Raw genomic sequence first — 19199 nt, forward strand, 5'->3', positions numbered from 1 at the left:
CGATACTTCCGCGCTGCTTGTACGATTACGGCTCTTCTACTACCCTCTTTTACGGCTTTATCTGATTCTTGATGGCCACGATCCCGCTACGCTTTTGTTCAAAATGTTCAAAATAAGCGTGACGAGAGCGTAGAGCTCTCCGATCATGAAGCCTCTACTGAGATCATACTGCACTTATGAAGACTCCACGACGTTTCTCCTGCGATTTGTCACCATCGGCCACGTTTTCAGCCACGCTTTGATCGTAGTAGAAGCGGCGTCTATGTGTGAACGGAGGGTAACAAATTATCATGATTACATGAATAATTATACAAAAGTGTTATTCTTCTTCTTTCGATCTGATAATTTTTTTTTGATTATCAGATCGAAACGAGAGGAATAACAATTTCTATTTATTCTAGTGATCATATATGAATCACCTCTTTATATAATTCTATACAATTATTTGTTGCATTATTCTTGATTTGGATCTGTGCAAATTAGGGTGTGTTTTTGTGTATGAAGGAGAGGGTGTGTATGAGAGTGTTTGTGTTTTCCCATATTTTATTATGAATATTAACTCAGTTTATTATATTTGTTACCCATGACCTTGTATAGAGAGATATTTTTAGACAAATTTGTCTATTGTCCAATTTAGTAAGTTTTATGAATAAATATTGTTTAAACCTCTAGGAATCAGGATATTTGAAACGTTTTGCTCTTGCTGCAGACTGACAAAAACTTTTAAAATTTACACAGTCTAAATGAAATGGGAGTTTAAAGGCGACCTTCAGGAACAGGTATTCCTGTACATTGATAAGATAAAGCTTAAAAATGCTGACTTTTGAATACGGGTATTTAAATGACTGACAAATCAATATATTGAATGATGTATATCTTATTTAATGGAACAAGTTAAGACTTCCTGTTTGAGAATTCTGTTTTGGGTACATATCATGAACTGTAATATGGTAACACAAGAGATTATGGAACGTGAAATTGCTAGGAGTTCTATTTTCAGGTATTCGTATGAGCACATCTTACAGGTAATATATGAAAGATAATGTACTTTCCATTTCAGAAAGTGTATAATTAATTCTATAAAACACTTTAAAAAGCTCAAAATATCTGATAAAGACAACATAATTCAATCTTTTGATTCATCTGTAGAAACTTTGCCAGGATTTGTTTGTTGTAATTTTCAGACATATCAATTTGTAAATTTGCCTCTAGTTCATTAATCAGAATAATAACAAGAGTTTAATTGCCTTTTTACTTTAAGAATAATTTCACCATATACATGACATCGGATTCTCAGTTTTGAATGCACTATGGGTGAGTAAAAAGAAAATTGCTGTAATGATTTTTTTATTTTATACTTTCAATGAATAACTATAATAACAGCCCCTATACGATAAAAGTAGCTTCACCTCTTTGCTAAAATACCCTTTTTCATTCATTAATTAATATTATACGCTTTCCTCTTGCAATGAAAACCAGTGCAAAAAAAAAGTCGAACACCTGCAATGTTATTGTCTATTCAAAATTCCCATATAAATAGTAATATAGTAATATTGATCAAATAATTGATCTAAACATGATAATACGTAAGCCTTATTTGTACAAAGGACTTCAAGCAATATACGTATATATTCGTATATATTTGTGTCATTTTTTTCACATCTAAAATCGAAAAAAAAAAATATGTTTTCATTTTAAAATAATTTTTTCATTAAAGTTTTAGATCTGTAATGACAAAGTCTTGTATTTAAATTCATATCCAAAATCTCCCCACTAAATTGTAAAGGTAACACAAATAATTGAAAATTTCTGCCGTCTTCAAAAAAGTGTCAAGCTGATATATGAATAAACGTTCTTTAAGTTTTGTCATTGTTTTAAAATTTGTTTTTTTCTTTGCTACAAATGTGTTATTCTTTGTTGATCTTTGAAATGCAATTGAGAAACAAGAAAATTAATTCTTTCTTTTATACAGAGGTAGACACAACTTGATTATCAATTGAAATGCTGTAACATTTTTTTAAACGTAACAAACTTTTAGGCTTGCTTTAAAAGTTTAAATGGCGTAATTCCAATTATTTAATTTTGAAAAAGGTATGCAAATAAATACAAATACTGTGATGTGTGAAAGATAAGATATTCTCAATTAAAATCCAGGGACTGTGAAGAAATTAATATACGTAGCTTCTTATAATCATGTCGTTTTGGCAAACAATCAATTGAAACAGTATACATTTATTGACTGAGGTCGATGGCAACATGCGTTTAGTCGGACCGAAGAACCAAACTGTCTGCCTTAGGCCGTTTGTAATGATAAATCTTGTACTGTTTTCCGTGAAACCTCGGGACGGTCACTGTTGAACGAATAAAATATGAGATTAAGCTCCGCCCATTCTGTGACGTAATCGGTCAAGCATCTCATTCAGCGGTCAAACATCCATGTTTTTATGCCTACTCAGCAAAACATAAGATATAATAGACTTTTTGGAATAGATTTGTATAGGAACCAATTTTTAAAGGTATAACAATGAATTCTGAATTAACATCAACAGATGAAACGGACATTGGTCTCCTTTAGCAGGCCACTGCAAATCTTGAATTTCTTTATCTTAATAACTAAGTCATATAAATATGTCAACATCCCTTACACTGCATTCTGTTATATTGGTTGAAAATCACATACCTGATTGGGTTCTGTATTTTCCAATAGATGTGTTATGCAAAAAAAGGTACATTCAATTTTAAATTGATTGAAATCTTATAAAAAATAGTTTGATGTTACAATGTGTTTTATTTTGAATTTCCTTTTTTTAAACACAATCTGCTGAAGCATTATATCAAAGTTAAAAAAATCAGATTTTGAACTGAGAGAGAGAGAAAGAGAGAGAGAGAGAGAGAGAGAGAGAGAGAGAGAGAGAGAGAGAGAGAGAGAGAGAGAGAGAGAGAGAGAGAGAGATTTGGCATATTATCAAATTTTTCGTTTACATGAATAAAATTCAAATTGATTTTAACACTTTTACATACATATTTAACTTTTTATGAAACTCATCAAGCTGTAACTATTTAGCATTTGATAATAGGGACAAATAGGTTTACAAGTTCACTGAAGCCAGTTTTTTTTGCTCATACTTATAACAATTTATATCCATATAAAAGTAACATAAACACCAGATTTGATAAATGAATTTTCATTTATTATACATGTATAAATGACGACAGAAAATTCAAAGGTAAATCAGATAAAGGGGAGATCACTCTTACACAATACATCACTGATAATGTTATGTGTAAATACAAAACATAAGTTGATCTCCCCAAATATATCAAATTTTATTTAGAATATCCAAATTAACAAACCAACATCCGAAACACGAACCGGCAATATTATTTGGGTGGAGGCACCTCTTCCCTCGTTCCCACAGACATGCTAACCATCGAGACGGACCCTGAATATTTTTGTTTGTATTTTTCGTAGCAGCCTATTCAAAATTGATGAAATTATCATCTATCAATTTTAGAACTCTAAATATCTTTCTTCCAGAGCCTATTGTATATGAAACTTGAAAAAAAATATGACAATTACAAAATTCCAGTCAAAGTTCTGACCTTCATATGATAATTTTTTTTTATGTCATAAGAGGAATTCAGAGAGAAAGTAACGAACGTGATAGAAAACCTAACAAGAAAAGATCAAAGGCACATGTAAGTACTCATTTCTTATCTGCATGTTAAAATCATCTTTAACTTTATTTTGAAAATTTTTGAAAACAGTCACGAATGCATTAGAAAATGAAAATTATAGATAAATTTTGAAGACTACGAAAAATACAAATTAAAAAGTATTGAGGAAATTGTTGTCATACCTCATTGAGGGTAAAAGGGTAATCAGTAGAAATATTAGTTTGCACTTTTCACTAAATAGCAATTAAAAAATCGCAATCCAGTTTCTAAAATAATACTTAATCTACAAAATGTATATGACTTTTTTTCTTTCAGAGACGTACACAGAAACACGGTGGACAATGGAATTAATCAGATCAAATTACGTGTGGAAACAATTAGAACTGGTGCTATTCAGCTATCAATGTATGTTGGAGTAAAACAGAAAAGCATTAAATTTCTTTTATAGTATCTTTTAGCTGTAACATTTCTTAAATCTTCATTAACAAAATGTGTCAAGAATAATATTTTTCATCTTAAAATTCTTCTTAATATGTTTTTTTTTTCAATTATATTCATACCTAGAATGGAAGGTAAAGATTGGGAGAAAGGAGAAGTTATTGTACAAGACACTACTGTCTGTTTGGAACTTTTGCTGGAAATATTAAAACGTACACAAGATGCACCTGTTATTAGATTTAGGTAACATACAAAATTACAATATAAAATATACTGAGTATTTACCTCTTTCAAATAACTCCGTAAGAAATTTTTGGACTGACTTCGTTTTAATTATAAAGCTTACGTATTCTTTTAGACCATAGAAATACATGTAAGACAACACTTGGAATTTGGAAGGCTTTTAAAGAAACCAAGTGCGGTCTTTCTTGCGCAATTCTTCGCAAAGCGGAGTAAAATCAATCTTATTCACACTTCTTTAAAAGTCAGCATACTAAAATAAAACACAGGATTATTACGAAGTTTTAGCTGAAATGAATATACATGTACTGAGAGGACCTTGTAGTATATTGTTTGTGACGTTTTTCGAAGAATTTACAGTTAATTTAAATTTAGATTCCTACTTTTAATTCCCATGCAGGCTTTCCACAGAATTATTTTTTTCGGTAACAGGGTTGATAATCTTCTTAAATATCTATTATCTATAAATAGATATATGTATTTTTTGTATTTCATTTAGCTGAAGAATGAGTGCTTAAACATTTAGAAATTAAAAAAAACCCTTAATGTACTTATCAGATAATTTAATTTGACTAGCCAGGTTATTTCATATTACAATAATTTACTTTTTAAAAATACTTTTTACATATTTTTAGACAATGTAAAGAAGTATTTCCTCTGATCTTTGCCATTATCAAAGATACCAGTGTAATAGTTTGCCACATTTGTCAGCAGATTACCCACAGGTGAGCTCTTTATATATACACGACTGATGGATTTATTCTATGTTGTTTTACGTCCCGCACGATATTTTTTCACTCATGTAGAGACGTTGCCATATACCGATGAAGGGCTTCAAAATTTAACCTTACTCGGCACTCAGGGCACTGAGCAGTGACGGGTCTTTATCGTGTCAACAACTGTCGTGACACTAGCCTTCGTGTCTCATCCGAAGGAACCGCAACTTCCATTTCAACGTGCCGAGAAAATGCCAAAAGGAAGAGTTGCTACCCATTTTTATCGACTCACGTCAGTCGAAGCCGAGATTCTAAATCACGACCTCCCGATCACGGAGCGATCGGTCTACCGATTGAGCTACCGTGAACGGTGTTAATACTTGAAAGGGATTCAAATTAGTTTAAACTGATATTTATTCTGTTATGTGGTATATGTTTCTCTTTATGCTCATAAATTTTGTTCAAGTTATTTATATGCAATGATTTCACGTATTTATTATGAACAATATGGACCCCTTCTTAAAAGTTTTAAGAATATCAGGGCATAACAATCCCTAATTATCTGCATGAAAGGATATGCCCCTCAGTATAAAGTTTTCTAATTGTTGCATATTTACATTCACTGTAATTAATCTTTATAGAATCTATTAAAAATCCCCGACGTTCGAGTCTTTATCACATGCGAAACCTTGTTACCACGCGGTTGGATACACAGTAGGAACTATATAAATTTTTTATACTATAGGAACACCGAAATATACAATGTTTTGACTCAATTTAATAAAAACAAATACCCTGTTAAATTGACCTCAAAATACAACAACTGGGTCTTCAAAGTTAATTTTTCAATTTTTTGGCCATGCCGACAAATTATCATACCGCGCAATCAATTTGACGACTTGACCAGTTGTGTTATAGGACCAACGACATGCAAAACTAAAAATTCAATGCTTGAATAAGAAACTTTATGATAAAATTTTAATAAGAAGTGATAAATACATGTATCATTGCATTCGCATACGACTAGAAAATATTCGTTGCAGTAACCAACCGATGTAAAATAAATGCAGATATCCTAGTTTTTCGTCTCTAATTATTAAAATATGTCAAGATGACATTTCAAAAATACTTCAATAAAATTTTTCAATTTTCTAGGTTTTCTACTGAACACCATAAAGAAATAGACAGCATTGTCCAAATTCCTGAAATTGTAGATGAAATATTATCTTTTCTTACACCTGATATTCCAACCGACCTTTCAAACGAAGCCAAAATTGATAATGTTTCATCTTCCGATATTCAAGAGTAAGATTTATGATGAATTAAATAATTCCTATAGAAAGGTTAACGATTCATTGAAATAAGAATTAACTAAAGAAAATAAAATATACACACTATATTTACTGTTTATCACAGAATTAGATATTTATTCCGAATAATTTAAAGCAATCTAAACCATCACAAATAATTGCAGATGTAGAGTTTCCTTGCATGCGTCATGTATAGAATTTTGTTCATTTATCTGCAAAGAAATGAAACCTGTCTTGAAATCAATGAAAATAAACAACATCAGGTAAGTATATTAAGATCAATATCTCATTTAATTTTCCACTTCAAAACTTTTAAATTTCATATTTATCATTCATATTTTAAATATTTTTTTAATATCAAATATTCACCGTGTAATCACTAAGTAGTTCTTCCTCACAATATAATTTTGAATAATGTTTATATTCATAGAGGATTAAGGAAAAATCAACTCTGTAAGCAAATAGTCATTTATTTCAGTGCTACAAAAAATCTGTTGGGCTTTTGGGGAAACACAGTCATGTATTTATTTACTTTTTAAGAACGTCTGAGAAATTTAAACCCTTCCTCATTTGCGAGGTACGGCAGTGCCTCTTTATCCAGAGAGTCTGCGGGCTAGCACGAGAACTACTGAAATGTACACCGGCAGACGAAAGGTGATTCGACTATATATTCAACATTTTTACAAGCAATCATATAAATATCAGTATCTACATGTATTATTTTCAACATTTTCACAAGCGATTTACACGTGTTGTTTAAAGGAAGGAACATTACTTATTATCCTTTTTTATTTTTATAATTATTGCTTTATTATTAATTGAAGGAATACGGAGATGGAAAGGTACAAGCAGATGTTCAAACAAACAAGGAGAATTCTCATTCATGGTCGTAGTATAATTCGCAGCTTAAGGTACCGAACAAATAACTCCTTCACATGTAATGTAACTAGGATGAAACTAAATCCAATAATGATGAAACTAAACTAACATTAGATTTCCTATAAAAAAAAAAATCACATTGTTGTTTATCTTGTTATATTGTTTTTTTTTTCCTTTTAAAGAATTTATGTTTTTTTGTTTTGTTTTTTTTTTTACCTTTTTTGTCTTTTTTGTTTCATATTAATCTTTTCCTTAAGATATTATTCAGACCTATGTACTAAAACCCTTCCAGACGTAAATTTTGTTTTTAGAAAGAAATCTTCTGATTTTTTTGCAAGTCTATTAAAAACTGCAACCAACATTTTTTCCAGATTAATATGAAATAAGATGTATATAAAATACCTACGCCATTAGGCTATTGGGATAATTTTTTCTAAGATAATTTGAATATTGAAGCTGAAAAGTTAGAATTTGTGGAGAAAAATTTTAATGTTTTAGATTTATTTATAATATTTGTCTTGTAAGCCTAAGACCAGTAGCTAAAAAAATACTCATTTTATATTGTCACTCGAAAAAAAGTAAATAGACACTATGTTTTGGTATGCACCATCTGTTTATTATCCATTTATACTTCCTTCAAAACCTGTCTCAAACCTTTTCATTAGGAGGTCAACAAAACTTTCTAAAAATTTGTATGAGTGTAACCATGGGTAAATTTTTGTATATGTATGTGCTCTTGTCAGTCTTTCGATACGATTATATCGCATTGCAATTTATTTCTCTTTTTGACTTTTGATAAACCAAGTATCAAGGAATCGTTATATTGTAGATGTCTTCTACCTCATGCTGGTTTAGAGTATTATTTTTATTATATATTTTGCATATATAATTTAATTCTACAGAGATTGACGGTGATAAATATACCTTGTTTATTAAAATTCATTCACTATGAAAGAAACTATTAAGTTTTTGTTTAGCAAATCATTGCAGAAAAAATGACTTTTTCTGTCAAGCGTAAAAATGTTCTAGAAAACAACCTTTAATTGGTTAAAATTTACCAGGATTTCTTACTTGCAGTGCATCTGATGCCTTTTCATTAAATTTCAAAGCGGAAATAAGTCCAGTTTGCCAAGACATTAAAGAATGCAAGACACAAATGATACGTTATCGGAAAAGGTAGAAATTTTCTCATTCCTTTTCAAAACCGAATCATGGTATCATTTTGTAAAATTATTAAAAGCTAAAATTTTTCTTAAGTTTTCAGGAAGGTCTACATGTACATGTACTTAAAAGTATAACTAATTGGATTTTTTTTAATCAGACCTACTTAGTTTAACAAGCTAATGTACTATCAAACATGAGCATTTAGGAAGGTTGATCCAAAAGTTCGTGGAATTTCTTCATATTTTAATTATTTATTAGTGAAAATGGTTGAAAATTACAAATGAGAATAAAGACACTTTATATAAATTTTTTATATAAAAAATTTGAATATATATAATACAAACTCAATGGCAGTTGCCGTAGAAACGGATGTATGAAAAAGCGGGGGACACATTTATTTTTTCATTATCATTTTAATTCTTAATACTTGAAATGAGAAAGAAACCGGGCTATGTAGCCTATAAAACGAAAATTATGTCATTATTACAATTGCTTGACCTCTTACAAATCTCTGTGTGAGAGTTGTACTGATTTAAATGATTATTTAGTTTGACGTTGTTAATTGTTATTGTTTGTCCTTAAATTGCTAGACAACGTCAAATTTCAGACAAGTTATATGTTTTATGAAAATCTCGGAAACGCTTTGACTTAAATATATACTACTGATACAGGCCGGAGAAAAATGCAGTAAGCATCTGATTTTCCAGTGGCATGAGAAATCTAAGAAAAATACAACTTCCATGGAGGTTGATTATAGATGTGGCCGCCTATTGTAGGGCCTGTTTTATCTCGTAGACAAATTAAGCGTTAATAGAGGTTCACTGTTGACAAGCAACTTGATTGATCATTATAAGCTTTCTTCAGAATTTCAAAAGAATTTCATGAAATTTTTCATGCACCTTTACTTGGCCCTTATAACTTGACATGACATACTTAACTTGACGTTACGTCGAAGTCTCCACCGGGTTTTACAACTAATCCATTTTCAAAAAGCTCGTGTGAACTTATTGGTAATTGGAACTTGGTGAAATTTTCAAGTATCATTGCAAAATGACTCTTTATTGAAAATAAAGCTTTTGTTTGCTTTCATCAAATCACGAAATTTTTTGGAAAGAAATTCCACGACCTTTTGGAACAACCCTCGTAAATATGAGAATACTAAATCATTTAATTTTTATTTTAGTGGAGAAGGTAGTCTAGATACAATTTTGAAAAGCATCGAAACTGCTTGTTACAATATTGGAGAATGTATAAAATTAGGAAAGAAATGGTGAGTCTTTCTGAAAAAAAATTTCTTAATGTTTCTATACTTCGTGTTTTGTGTTTATTAGTAAATTAGTAAATTCTCTCAGTAATGTAATATTTTTTTTAACAAAAATTATAAAAACGATCTTGTTCCTATTTTAAATTTTGGAGATAAATGTTTGCGAGTGAGTCAAAAGCAAGCTATGCTTCTGGTTTAAATACCGGGTCCTCTTCAGTGGAAGTGAATGAGGATCGGTAAATGAAATTATACCATATATATTCGAAAAAAAAAATCAATTTCAACAGTTTAGTAATTACTATTTTCTGAATTCTCTCTCTCTCTCAAAACAATTAACAGAATAGATCAGAAGCAAATCCATTTTATTGAAATAAAAAAAACATGTTAAACATGTTGTGCTGTAATACCACTGACTCAGAGAAACATTTTTTTTAGTCTTCCTCCCGGGGAGGAATTAGTAGAAGAAGATATATCCATTCTTACTTCTTCGGATTTTGAAGAAGTCGCTGATTCGGATTTTGAAGAGGAAAAGGACTCAGATTTTGTCGGCACTCTAAAAAAGCTATCCCCAGATAAATACCAAGAAGATGTTAAGGACAGTGATTTTGAGAAAAATGAGATTATTCAGGTTTACAAGATGGAAGATTTTTCAGCGACAACCAGAGTATGTTTAGACAACAAAGGGGAGTTTTCCTGGCAGACGGTAAAAGGAAAAGTAAAAGATTCCAAGTCCGGCAAATGGACTCAGGCTCAAGATATTAAGATTGATCACGAGGTATCATTTGACAATAAATTGCATTAATTTCATCAAATAGAAATCTTAACCTATTGATTTTGTATTAGTTTTGATTAATAGATCCCTTTCTTTACCCTTCTCTGTCTTTAAAATAATTCAATTATTTGTAAAGTTGTGATATTTAATTAAATTATGCAAGTAAGACAACTGAACACAATTTGTTTTACCACTTTAAGCGTAACAAGGTTACTATGACTATTGAACCTGGTGATATCTTTGTGGTGCACTATGAATTTCCATCTGGAAAGAAAGAGTTTTCAAAAAATGAACTATCCAAAGGCGTTTCAATGGAAATTCCAGAAGCAAGCTGCTGTTTCAAAATCCCTCCAACCGAACATTCTGACTCACTTACCGTCAAGTACAAGGTGATCTTTTCCCGAAATATTTAATTTTGAAAATAACTTCCTATAAACTATAGGTATGTTTGGATAAAACTATAATTTTGCAGCGTATATTTTGATTAAAGCATGATATTAATCTATTAATCAAATTTTTTCTTTATTTTCTTATCATTTTTTTTAGTCTATGGCTTTTTCAATGTTATACATGTAATTCCAATCTTGTATATTTTGTGAACATTTTCCCCGTGTTTGTTTTATGAATAGGTACATATTACAGACAAAGAGAGAATAAGAGGTTATCAGGAGGAGAAACCTGAGGAATATGGTCATATAACCATTTCGGAAGGTATTCAAGTAACATCTCAATCTCCAATCAACAACGGCATGATAGAGCTTCCTAATGAAGAACAGAATGAAGAGAAAGCAAAATATGTCAGGATAACCTCGGATTCGGGATCATCAAACTGGACACCCGAGATTGTAGAACCAAGAGCTCACAAGAAAAGTCTTGCTTTTGAGCTAAAACCAAATTCAACGTAAGTTGAAATTAAATGTAAAGAATTAAAAATAGAACTGTCTGTAAATGAAATCAGAAAGGCATGTTTCATATGCGAAATGTAAATGTCCGATTTCTTTTAAACATTCTTTCAAATATATGTTTGAAATTTATTTGAATTGATGACACGTTTGGATTAAAAAGAGTTAGGAAACATTCAGAGTGACCAATCTGTTCTTTTGAATAAAAAAAATTGAAGATGGCGAAAAAAAGCCCCGATCGAGTGATTAAGTATATTATTTTTAAAGTTAGTAATATGAAGGAATTTTGAGAAATATATTTTGGAGAAGTACTCACGACATACCAGGAAAGTAGGACTCAAAATCGAAAAGAAAATTGGAGGGGGTGGGGGTATTGTGCATAAATTTTTGTGTGACCTTTTTGAACTAACACGTATCATATTTGGTGTAGTAAAAAGTCAAAATAGGCAACAAAATATTTTCTTGTATCATTTTTAGCTCACCTCAACGAAGTTGGGGGAGCTTTAAAAAATATGCGTCCCCGTCGGCGTCGGCGTCGGTGTCGGTGTTTAAATCCCAGGTTAAGTTTTTTGGAGCAGTTTTCTTTTTAAGTACTTCTATGTCCTATATTGATTAGACATGCATGGAAGATGGTTCTAGAGTGTTTCATTGTACCAGTCAAAGTTTCAGATGCTGCAATTTCAGCAAAGGAATGACCAGGTTAATGTTTTTGGAGCAGGTTAACATTTTTGGTGCAATTTTTGGTGTAGGTTTCATTTCCAAGTAACTATAAGCCCTATGTTGACCAAACTTGCATGGATGATACGTCTAAGGATGCATACTACCAGGCTTGCTTCAGATGCTGAATCTGACCTATATTTTCCGGTTGAGTGAACAGGTTAAGTTTTTTGGTGCAGGTTACTTTTCCAAGTAACTATAAGCCCTATGTTGATCAAACTTGCATGGATGATATATCTAAGGATGCATACTACAGGGCTTGCTTCGGATGCTGAATCTGACCTACATTTTCTGGTTGAGTGAACAAGTTAAAGTTTTTGGTGCAGGTTTCATTTCCAAGTAACTATAAGCCCTTTGTTGACCAAACTTGCATGGATGATACATCTAAGGATGCATACTACCAGGCTTGCTTCGGATGCTGAATCTGACTTACATTTTATGGTTGAGTGAACAGGTTAATGTTTTTGGTGCAGGTTTCATTTCCAAGTAACTATAAGCCCTATGTTGACCAAACTTGCATGGATTATACATATAAGGATGTATACTATCAGGCTTGCTTCGGATGCTGAATATGACCTACATTTTATGGTTGAGTGGACAGGTTAATGTTTTTGGTGCAGGTTTCATTTCCAAGTAACTATAAGCCCTATGTTGACCAAACTTGCATGGATTATACATATAAGGATGTATACTACCAGGCTTGCTTCGGATGCTGTATCTGACCTACATTTTCCAGTTGAGTGAATAGGTTAAAGTTTTTGGTGCATGATTCATTTCCAAGTAAATATGAGTTCTTTAATGACCAAACTTGCATGGATGATACATATAAGGATGGCATTGCATACTACCGGGCTTGCTTCGGATGCTGAATCTGACCTACTTTTTGTTGATGAGTGAAAATGTTAGTTTTTGATGCATGTTTCATACCCAATTAACTATGAGCCCTATAATGAGCAAACTTGCATGGATGATACATCTTAGGATGCACACTAATGGACTTGCTTCGGATGCTGAATTCGACATACATTTTCGATAATAGACCAGGTAAAAGTTATGGGTGCAGGTCTATTACCAATAAACTATAAGGCTTATATAACATTGGATAAACCAAACTTGCACAAATGTTGCATCAAGAGATGGAAACTCTCAAATTTGCTTCAGATGCTGGATTTTAACTACATTTTCATGAAGAAGAACTAGTTTAAATTTTTTATGTAGGTCTGTTTCAAAATCAGATTAAAATTGCTTAAATATTTTCATTTTTGGAATGTACACTTCTTGTTGGTTAATTGTGTGACTTTGCCTTACTTAAAGACAACATTCATTGAGGTGAGCTCTGTAATCTCTGATTACCTATGTTTTATAATGATTGTACGTACGGTCGAAAGTATCAAGTAATTTAAAAAAAATGATAGAAGACGTTGGGGTAAGAGATTTAAGTTTTAAATATATCTTCATCTCTTTGCAAAAGTTTGTTGATTGATTGATTGTATGTTGTTAAACGTCCCTCTCGAGATTTGTTGGTGGAAAGCTGCAAATTTTGTCCTATGGTCAGCACCTAGGGCCATTGAGCAGTGTGGGATCTTTTTCGTACCAGCGCCTACTGCGTCATGGGACCTCGGATTATATGGTCTCATCGAAAGGACCGGTCTCCACGTCCCACAAAAATCTTGCTTCTTTATAAATTTATGAGCATTAATTTTATTTGAATGTAAAAAAAAAAGGTTCGTCTTTTATATTAATTTGCGATTTTTAAAAAAAAAATTCAATTTAATAACGGTTTTGAAGTAAGAGGTTTTGACTGAACCTTTCTTTAAAAACCTGACGAGTGACAAACCTCAGTATCATTTATCTGTAATGACAAATTGTAAAAATTATTTTTAGAACACATGTCGTCAAAATCACGGAATCCCAGATTTCATCTCGAGATGACCAACGTCAAAAAGGTTTTCTGGAACAAGCTCTTGATGACTTTTTAACACTTCTTGGATTGAAAGCAAAATGTAAACTCCTGACGATGTTCAGGATTCCAGAAGATGACCCTGATTTAATTGAATTAAGAGCAGAATGCATTGAATCACAGCGATTCTATCTGAACAAGAAATCAAATGCAATGCTGGACAAAGGTTGGCTGCAGATTCAAGATGGCGACGAGTCTGCAGATTTTACCATAAAGTCAGGTGGAAAAGTGAAACTTCTGTTTTCAGAAAATATGAAAACATCAGTCAAGTTGAATTCAACCCCTCAGATAGAATTTCTTAAGAAGAGTACAAGTTTTGTAAATGTTGAGGTTAGCGATCCTGGGGTACCAACAGGTCATTTGGAGTATTATGTCGGCAATATATGTGTGGATTGGAAAAGACTGACGTGGAGTTTTTTAAGACAGAGATATGAAGGTAATATACAAAGTTAAGTTTTTTTTTAAGTTTCAGAACTAAAATCCCAAATCTTTGAAGTGTTGTACTTTTTATCTATATATTGTAATCACTTCAGATGTTTTTTTGTTTTTTTCTTTTTCTTGCCAGAGTTATGATTTTATTTATTTCTCTTTTAGCTGCTTGTGAAATTGAAGAAAAGGAAAAGCACACAAATGGTAAATATATTCCAATGTTTTAATGTTCATCGCTGATACACTATGTTCATGAAAACAAAACAATTTTTACTTAAAAAAAAAACTGTTTAACTTTTCATTGAAGTAATTTAATATTTGTTTATCATGATAAAAATTGTGGTTTGATAAAAGCAGAAATGAGATTGAGTGGACGCTTATTAACTTAATTAATTTTATATTTTCAATGGTGAACGACTATAATATACATGTACATGTATATATTCATAAATAGAAGTAATATTTTGTCGCAGTGTGCAAGTGATGTCAAAATGATCTCCTATCAGACTGTAACAAATACATGGATCAGAAGTGCAGTAAAACTGTCGATTTTCCTTCCCATAAAGAAGAGTGCTGTAAAATATGAGAGTAAATAAACTATTCTCATGGAGAATAAAACTGACGAACTGACTGCCCAATATATGTTGTTAAAACTATGTTTTCAATGTTTTCAATTTCACAAAACTTAGCTATGACCTCTCAACCTCTCTGAAACTATGACGTCATGTAGCCTTTAACTGAATTACAAAAGGACAGAGGCAGGGGGGTGTTAAAGAAAATGTAATAAACAGAACAATTCAATGCTTTGGTATTGAATGTGAAATTTATTTCACTCGTGAAACAGAATTTTTGATATTTTCATTCGAATTTCTTACTCGTGAAAATATAAAAATAAATATTGCCCCATATGCATTCGATAAATAAATTGCATATTTACTAACGAAACATTAACACTGAATATCCACTCTATGTTTTGAAGACGAGAGAAAAAATTTACAAAGGCAAAGACAACGTGAGAGAGAAAAGATGGAATTAAACGCCATTAGACATACAGAGCGTGTCGTTAATGACATATACCTTCAACTGACTGAGGACGAAAAACAACGCTTAAGAAAGGAGATGCATATGGATACCCAGAAAACAGAAGAAAGTTTTTTAGAAAGGATGGTAGTCCGTATCAAGGATCAAAGTAACCCATTCAAATATATAAACAATCTTCTGATGAAACTTGGTAGACTTGATCTTCACGAAACGCTTATGGAAAACGCAGTTCTTTGACTAGTGTAATCAAAAGTCGTTTACCTTTCTTTAACACAAGTTAAATCCCGCAAAAGTGCAGGATATATCATTGTTAACTGTTTTACTGAATGTTTATCATGTTATAGTTTTTACTAACTAGCAGGAAAAAATACTATGTACCAGATTCAGAAAGTAGCTTTGGAGCAAAAGTATAGATGACCATAAACTCCTTCATTTCTTTTTTAAGTGAGAAATATTCATTTTGATGACGTTTTATGTTTACATGTGTGCAACTTGAATTTGATGCATGTTAGGAAGAAATTCTTCAAAACCATATGTCAGTTTTCAATATGTTGTTATATTCCAAACAACGTTAACCAAAAATGAATTTGAATATTATCTTTATTACTTTCCGACACTTCTTAAACCCCCCCCCCAAAAAAAAAAAATAAAAACAAACAAACAAACAAAAACAAAAATCAACTTGATGCTGTCATGAGACAGTAATACCCGCACTAAGGTGCTTGCCTCTAAATAAACACTCCCTCAAATTGGGCTTCACCAAGTCAATATAATTCAATAATTTACATAATACATGTACATGTTTTCACCAAGCCCAACATAATATGTTCAGGTGACCATATGACCCATGAGCCTCTTATAGGTATTTCATAATCTTAATTCATTACATGTACCAGTCTGGAATTAAACAACAGAATTTAATTAATGATTTAAATTAGGTTTGATAAAGGGGAATTACAAATTTTTGGCCCATAATTGGAACTTTTAATATCTATTTTCTCATAAAGATCAACAACAAATAATATTATTCAAATTTGTGTAAAGCGTTTTTGATGAATTTTTCGAAATGTGCAAACTTTAGGCAAAAACTCCTCGAAAGCTGTCATGTACACAATCAATTTAGGCACCCCCACCCCTCTTCCATCAACACACACACACAAACACACCCTATTTGCCTGTTTTTGGAAATAGGCCTAGATGGCAAAGTTAAAATGAAACATCTTTTGTAAAATTATAATTTTGAATTTGTTCTTGTACTTTACATGTATCTGAACACCTGCATCACAGTGGGCTTGCGACACGTACCCAACTTAAGTACTAGTTTTACCATTATCATTTTTAGATTGCACTGCACGTGCAGTGTGGTGTACATATCATTGCATGTATATCTGAAGGAATTATTTCATTTTGTATTTTAATTGGATTATATTTCATGAAGTTGACAGGAACCATTACAGTCGGTAAGTGCAAGTTTTGGTATAGATTTGGTTAGAATAGTCTGAAATGCAAATGGTTAGGTTAAAGTTTAAAGGATCAAAGGTCATTGGATGCTACAATAGACAAATTCCACATTCAGAAGAGTTATCCCCCGTTGTCGATGTTACATTCAGTTACAAGATCCAGAATTTTTTCTGGGATGAAGGGGGGGGGAAGGGAAGTTTCCAGACAATAATTTCCTGAGATGGAAAAAAAAGTTATGATGGGGTCTGTTTTCTAGGGTGGAGTGCATCCAAGGTCATTTTTATTTGCTTCAGTATATATTATAGTCCTGCAAATTTCGGGGAGGAGGAAGAACCTCCCTATCCACTCCCTGTCCCTGTAATGACAAACGTAGTAGGAAACTTTTTCCTTTTGACTATACATAATTTTGTTTCTTGTGTTATTAGGTTATGTAAATTTAATGGCATAAAGGTTATGAACCCCTGGAGGTCATCCCCACTCTCCTAATGAACTGGAAATGTTCACAATATGACTGCATTAAATTAAATAAAAGTGCATCAATGATAAGATTGCTTGACATTTTATTCATGAATTTGTGTCAATCTATCCTCCTAGAATTAGGAATGAAAATCATTCAAAGAGATGGACCACATTAAACTATTTGTATGTATTAACATTTTTGTAAATGTAAAAAGAAGTAGTACTTTGCATACATGAACAAACTGGGGTCTGGGAAGGGGCAAGCTCGGAAGGATCGAGTTGATATCTCTTTACGTCTTAATGGTTGAAAACTCCTAAAATGAATGTTGACCTCAAATCTGCCTTGTCCTCATTATTTTTCAAGTGGTGTTGTCTCCATATGAGTGAAAAATTCCTAAGAGGGATGTTTCACAACAAACAAACAAATGACATAAAAAACAATATTGATAGGGGGTGCATATTTGACACACAATCTGCAATACATTATGTCATCCCATTCACTAAAACACAGAAAGCAGAGGACCACAATTCTTTGAATTTGCTTGTATAATCTTGATATGAAAACATCCTCATATAATATGTAGATTCAAGTTTTTAATGCCATGCAATGATTGGGAATAAATGTAGAGTTTTTGTCATGTTCGTCCTCCACCCTTCATTTGTCTTTCCTTCGGCTCAAAGAAACTATTCTAGAAATTTTTATCAAACTTCATATGCTGATAGATATTGAGGAGAACTCTGCAACTGCATCAAAATTTTTTGACCTTGACCTTCCTTTGACCTTAACCTTGCTTTTTTTAAACTAGTGTTTAGCTCAGTTTAAAAGAGAGTCTAATCAAACTTCATATGTTGATGCAAACTGATGTAAGCTATCCAACTGCAGCAACAATTTTTGACCTTGACTTTTCCTTTGACCTTCACTTAACTTTTCTTTAAAAATTAGTGTTAAGCTTAATTTTAAAGACACCATTCAAGTTGTGTAATGAAACTTCACATGATGATATATAGTGATGCAAGCTTTACAATACTTCACTCTTTTTTTACCTTGACCTTTCCTGTGACCTTGACCTTATTGTTCCAAAATTAATATTCAAGATATATTTATCAAACTTAACTTCATATGCTGATACGTACTGCTGAGAGCTATTAATGCATCAACTTATTTTGACCTTGACTTTTCCTTTGACCTTTACCTCACTTTTTAAAATATGTGTTTATCTAAGTTTAAAATAAACCATTATATTTTTATCAAACTTCATTTGCTAATAGTAATTTATTAAATTCATACTGATGTAAACTTTTCAACTGCAGCAACATTTTGACCTCAACCTTTCCTTTCACCTCTCTTTTCTTAAAAAAAGTGTTAAGGTCAGTTTCCTTAAATCATTCAAGATATTTTTATCAAACCTAATATGCTGATACGTATTAGTGAGAGCTATTCAACTGCATCATAAACTTCACCTTGCACATTCCTTTTCATGAACAACAAGAGCATGATTAATATGGAAACATTCTCAAGAGGCACGCAGATTCAAGTTTGTACAAATCATGACCCCCTGGGTTAGGGAGGGGCCATTTTTCCGGCCCCTTTTTGCCATCCACATGAAAATGCAAATTTTGAAACCATTTTACACATGCACAAAACAAACCAATCATTTTCCAAATGATAATGATTTAAGGCTAAAGCATAAAATATTCGGGAGGTTCTTGGAAGCAGGGTGATTAAACATATCAAATATTTAAAAAAAAAAAAAACTTCGACCCCCATT

At 31.9% G+C, this 19199-nt stretch overlaps 1 protein-coding gene across 1 annotated transcript; it reads left to right on the forward strand.

Moving 5' to 3' along the window:
• Positions 1 to 895: 895 nt before the first annotated feature.
• On the forward strand, positions 896 to 15825 carry LOC134230598 (uncharacterized). The gene is made up of 18 exons (XM_062712441.1): positions 896 to 1025; positions 1262 to 1314; positions 3636 to 3699; positions 3994 to 4083; positions 4243 to 4359; positions 4992 to 5081; positions 6228 to 6377; positions 6547 to 6645; positions 6923 to 7036; positions 7207 to 7293; positions 8339 to 8437; positions 9609 to 9695; positions 10125 to 10464; positions 10662 to 10850; positions 11091 to 11362; positions 13965 to 14476; positions 14635 to 14673; positions 15449 to 15825. The coding sequence occupies exons 2-18, from the start codon at positions 1311 to 1313 to the stop codon at positions 15745 to 15747; spliced, it is 2652 nt and encodes an 883-aa protein (XP_062568425.1). The 5' UTR covers positions 896 to 1025; positions 1262 to 1310; the 3' UTR covers positions 15748 to 15825.
• Positions 15826 to 19199: the final 3374 nt, after the last annotated feature.

Source organism: Saccostrea cucullata, unplaced genomic scaffold (assembly GCF_032062105.1).
Source record: "Saccostrea cucullata isolate Sc308-1 unplaced genomic scaffold, CSIRO_AGI_Scuc_v1 ctg891, whole genome shotgun sequence".
Lineage (NCBI taxonomy): Eukaryota > Metazoa > Mollusca > Bivalvia > Ostreida > Ostreidae > Saccostrea > Saccostrea cuccullata.

Coding starts and splice junctions, on each gene's coding strand:
- LOC134230598 (XM_062712441.1), top strand. Junction 4,084..4,242: donor GGTGCTATTCAGCTATCAAT/GTATGTTGGAGT, acceptor ATTCATACCTAG/AATGGAAGGTAAAGATTGGG. Junction 7,294..8,338: donor AGTATAATTCGCAGCTTAAG/GTACCGAACAAA, acceptor TCTTACTTGCAG/TGCATCTGATGCCTTTTCAT.